This window comes from Ptiloglossa arizonensis, chromosome 4 (genome assembly GCF_051014685.1).
Source record: "Ptiloglossa arizonensis isolate GNS036 chromosome 4, iyPtiAriz1_principal, whole genome shotgun sequence".
Classification (NCBI taxonomy): Eukaryota; Metazoa; Arthropoda; class Insecta; order Hymenoptera; family Colletidae; genus Ptiloglossa; species Ptiloglossa arizonensis.
Window position 1 is genome coordinate 7363269 of NC_135051.1, and position 5375 is coordinate 7368643.

The window sequence follows — 5375 nt, forward strand, 5'->3', positions numbered from 1 at the left end:
CGAATATTAAATTATTCGAATATTAAATTACTCGAATATTAAAATTCGAATATTAAATTACTCGAATATTAAAATTCGAATATTAAATTACTCGAATATTAAATTATTCGAATACCCTCAGCCCTAGTTCAAAACAAATAAAACTTATTGAATTACACACTAGATTTGCTATAGTCGCATAGCAACTAGGGTGCCCCACCCTCAGTTTCTTTCTATACCTATGTCAAATAAGCGAATATATGCACACACGTCGAATACTCCCTGCTTACCTTCAGTTCACCTGTGTAAACGGAAGGGTGCGACATACTTTACTTTTACTTTCCGTCGACAAAGACGAAATAAATATACTAGCGTTAAATTTTGAACATTATTAGGAACGAACCTCATACCAGCTGTTGAAAGCTTTCAAAGGTAACAATTACACTTTAGAACGCGTGATCGTGTTAAGTAGGGCGATTACAAGGCGCAACAAAGTTTTCCACACGAGTCGAGCTTCTTGGAAATAACATCTAAATTGCACATAAATTCTTGGCGTTTAAGCACCAACGAAATCTCGCTTCTCAACGTCAATTATATGTTTATGGAGTCACGAGTGAACGTTTTCTAGTGTTCCACGCAATCTATATTGCTCGTAGGTTTTATTCTCGTATATCGATTGCTTGTTAAATGGTGAATGTAGATAGGTACAACGCCTGTATAGCTGTTTGATGTATATCTAGCTTTGCCGTGTGAGAAAAAAAAACTTCTATCGATTAAACTCAATCAAGAACGAATTACAGGAAGTTGGTCCCGATCGAAGTTAGATGAAACTCATACTTTCTCTACGTTTCTCTCGTGTTTGTTATCCGTCGACAGAGGAAGGTCGAATATTGACGCGACAGAAATAATATATGTGTTCAACTCGAAGTTACTTCATAACATTGAAGTGCATGCAATAAAAGACTAAAATGTACGGTACAGCTTTCTAACTCTATAAATATAGATTTATTCCGTGATATCGATTTTATTGGAAATCGTTGGAAATGAAGACCGTAATGTTTGAAGGAGAATGCTTAATGGAATGTTTCAAATTGTTTATGATTTTTCAAATTTTCGAGCCCTGCTTTATATTTCTCTGTATAAAAAACGGTGTTTCCATTTTTTGATAAAAATCTAAATAGCGACGAAATCAAATTAAGCGTCCTTGAAAGCGTGACCTCCGAGTGACCCAGTTTTGCATATTGAATTTTAGATTAATTTGAAAGTTAGGGCGTGAAACGATTAACGTGTGGCTCGAAGAGAAATATAAGTATCGGAAAAGGTCATCGGGTAATTTAATAAGTAAAGATAAATTGTTAGTAGGATACCGTTGCTTGAATTCGGAGAAAAATGATAACATAGATGTATCAGTGCATATGAATTCGAATATTTTATGTTTGATCTTCTTACGAGTCGCTTGCGTGTCCATATTTAATACCGAGTAAATTCGATCCGAATTTAGTTACACAGTGTAAATTTACATGTTCAGAGGAAATGTAAAAAAAAACTACGATCAGAGGAAATTTCACGTTGATCTCTTTACACTGCACTCTTCTCGCCTTCAAAGATTTTCTAATGAAATCGATGTTTATGAAATTTTGTAGCCTTCAATAGCTTTGTAATATTATTACTACGCATTGAAACATTCGTACGAGAGTACAGTGACGAGCAGGATAATTAGAACTTGAAAAATATCGTGACAATTTTTTTCTATCCAAAATTCGAAAGAAAATACTTTCTTGTGTGTATTCGCGCGAGAATAATCGACAGGAAATTTTCGACCTCTCAACTTTAGAAATAAAATACGTCTTTATCCGTGAATTTTATTACACTTGAGGAAAAAACGAAAATGCTAAACGAACCCTCCTATTGTACTGTGCAAAATTATTTTCTATTATTAAATAGTTCTCTGTGATAAATTATATTCAATTAAATAGTACGATAATAAATATCACGATTATTTATGTTACGACTACTTCACAAACGTTGTTTGGAATTTTAGTATATCGTTCGCATCATGTCAGTGGACTTGTATTACGCCCCGATGAGTTCACCCTGCAGAGCAGTTCTCTTAGCTGCGGAAGCAATCGGCTTTCCTTTAAATCTGAAAGAAATCAATTTGCTCGAAGGCGAGAATTTAACACCAGAATACGAACAGGTCAGTGGAAACAATTTTTTTTTCAAATTTCATTCCCGTTGAGATTTGTTCACAAAGAGAGAAACATATTATCATACGTTTACAAAGAGAGAAACATATTATCATATGTTCACAAAGAGAGAAACATATTATCATATAGTATGTTCACAAAGAGAGAAACATATTATCATATGTTCACAAAGAGAGAAATATATTATCAAATCGTGAGTTGAAATTTTCCTAACGGCCTTTCTATTATTATTACATTTTATCATCAGTGTCTAGAAATGAAATGTCGAGGACCAGATCTGTGAAATTATTTGTTGCAGATAAACCCGCAGAAAACGGTCCCATTTCTTTTAGACGGTGATTACAAACTCTCAGAGAGGTTCGTAATTAATGACCATAACCCACGCGTGATTTAATCGTTTACAGAAAATTACGTGAAAAACAATGTTGCAGCCGAGCAATTATGTCGTACTTGGCCGATCAGTACGGTAAAAATGACAGATTGTATCCGAAAACTCCGACTGGTCTGGCATTGGTCAATCAACGATTGCACTTCGATATTGGCACCTTGTACAAAGCCGTGAAGGACTATTATGCGAGTATTCTAGCACGAGAAGTTCACTATTTTCATTTTAAGAAATTTAAGGGACATTAAATCATGAACCAACACTTCGTATTTTGCTCGTTTTAAATTTCGAGAGAGACTGCACAACACAAGACCCCAAAATTCTTCTGATATTTGCAAATGCAAAATAATGTGCGGAACAAATTACCGTAAAAATTTCCATATAACCTTCCGGAGCACTTACGAACAATAATAGAAGACCAAACGAGTAACGAAACAATTATAGTGTACTATTTTAAATAGGAAATTCTCTTTGTAATAAATTCAAGGATTCAATTTGTAATTTGATATAATTGCTTGCAAATATTTCCCAGCCGATTATTTGCAACTATGGGTAGTCTTCAAAGATGAAATGAATATTTCACGTCCATGTTTTTCTCTCTTTTTACATTATTATTCAATTCTGTACCATTCAATATTCGTTAAATTCTTCCATTACCAAAGAAAAGCTAGAAAGGCAATGATTCGAAGACTTTTGTGCACCACTGATTGCATTTCTCCAAAGATTCTGTCTATTTGAAAAGTTGCTCGAATGTGCTACAGTATCCGGTCGCGTTCGGGAAGACGAAGGATTACAATCCAGAACAGTACGAGAAACTAAAAGGTGCATTCGAAGTCTTGGACAGTTTTCTGGAAGGGCAAGATTACATCGCGGGACGCAATTTGACCATTGCAGATCTGGCTCTGGCTACCACAGTATCCACAGCAGAGGTGACTTCTACAGACAAAAATTGAAGAACTTTGGAAATAATAATCGAGATTTAACGCTTCTATCGATTGCAGGTACTGGATTTCGAGATCGATAACTATTCGAACGTTGCTAGGTGGATGGAGAAAATAAAAAAATCGGCGCCTGGGTATCGTAAAGCTAACGACGAAGGAGCGAAAATGTTTAGGAAAGTTACGGATGATTTAAAAATGAAGTAGCTTGTGGGAATGTATCGATTAAGCTCTTCAGTTTAAATAAATAAATTAATATCGATTGAAGCTAACGCTAAGCATAATACACATCACGTAGAGTAGAATTAATTGTAGTAGTTTAAATTGCAATTAATTTTGCATTTCGAGGGATGGACTTCTCTCGTACCGAACTGTTTTTATTAAGAGACGTACCATCGAATATTTTATTTGATTTACCTAACTTGGTAAGACCATCTTGTACTTTATCGGTGGTCTATATCAGACATTAGGTAAGGAATAAATATAACGTCCAATTGAAAAATGTGTTAAACAAAACTGTCTTTTTCCTTTCCAGTGTCGAGCACATGGATGAAATGTAAGAAGATAGACAAAACATTCCAGATTTGATAACTTCGTTTGTATTGCGTGTCGAGGGAGATGGATGGAACTTCGATTTCGTCAATTGAAGATTCAGAAGTGAAGAATTCTTATAACGCTCATGAAAGTCTGAATATTTTTGTGAAATGTAGCAATATAAATGTACTCATAATGCGTTTCAATAAATTCGTATCTATAACACGAATAGCTTTTTTTTCTTCTCCTACTTTCCTTTTATTCCCTCTATGTAATTCTGAATTACAAGTCAAAGGAACAGATATCTATGTTTTGAATGTTGTTTGATCATTCGTTAATGATACTTGAAAAATTTGATTACGCTTTGAGGATAGCTGAGAGAGGTACCAATTCAATGATTCTCATACGCATGTAAATTGATAATCAATACCTACGAGTTGTCATTGACAAGAGGACAGAAGTTCCCACTTCGAATCTAGTTCCTAACTATATCGACGCAAACTATCCAAGACGATAAACAAACTCTAAGCAGTCACTGCTGACCAATAACTCTTTAACTACACAGAACCACAATTATTTACAGAGACGAGATTTCTTTAATACCTATTACATCTAGGAATTAAAACTAAATTTGATAATTAATTGTTTTACTAACAATTAGAAATCCAGATAAAACATAGCGTAAACTGTGAGAAATAAAAAGAACTGATCTCTTGACCTTTAAGTGATATGGAGCGACCTCTTCATCGACGAATGGTGATTTTAGGAACTACAGACTGAATGACTGGAATCGGTAAAGATACAAACTTTAACTGGATTCTTACCGACATATGGTGATTTTAGGAACTACATTCGACCGAGTGACTGGAATCGGTAAAGATACAAACTTTAACTGGATTCTTACCGACGTATGGTGATTTTAGGAACTACATTCGACCGAGTGACTGAAATCGGTAAAGATACTAACTTTAACTGAATCCTTACCGACATATGGTGAATTTAGGAATTATATTCGACCGAGCATTCAGTCGAGTGTGGTTCGTAAAATCACTACACGACACAAAGAGATACCGATACAAAATACACGACTTATTATCGGGAATTCAGGTAATATAACCTGTTATACCGACCTCAAAAGGTATCAGTGATTTGTGGCGCACTCTACGTTCAGAAATGTGTTCTAGACCCAAGACATAAATTAAACACTGCAGTCAATGCTTTCCCACTGAGCTTTGGTATTCTCTTACCATTTCCTTGTCGAAACTATCGTTATCGATAGAGAAACGAATCGAACTTAAGCGACACGAGAGATAAGAATTGATACTACGTATG

General features: G+C 34.9%; 1 protein-coding gene across 1 annotated transcript; it reads left to right on the forward strand.

The window, feature by feature from the left end:
- Window positions 1-290: 290 nt before the first annotated feature.
- LOC143145663 (glutathione S-transferase 1-1-like) lies at window positions 291-4260 on the forward strand. The gene is made up of 7 exons (XM_076309246.1): window positions 291-411; window positions 2021-2176; window positions 2485-2543; window positions 2618-2759; window positions 3333-3500; window positions 3573-3979; window positions 4045-4260. Exons 2-6 carry the CDS (start codon window positions 2036-2038, stop codon window positions 3714-3716), a joined length of 654 nt encoding a protein of 217 aa, XP_076165361.1. The 5' UTR covers window positions 291-411; window positions 2021-2035; the 3' UTR covers window positions 3717-3979; window positions 4045-4260.
- Window positions 4261-5375: the final 1115 nt, after the last annotated feature.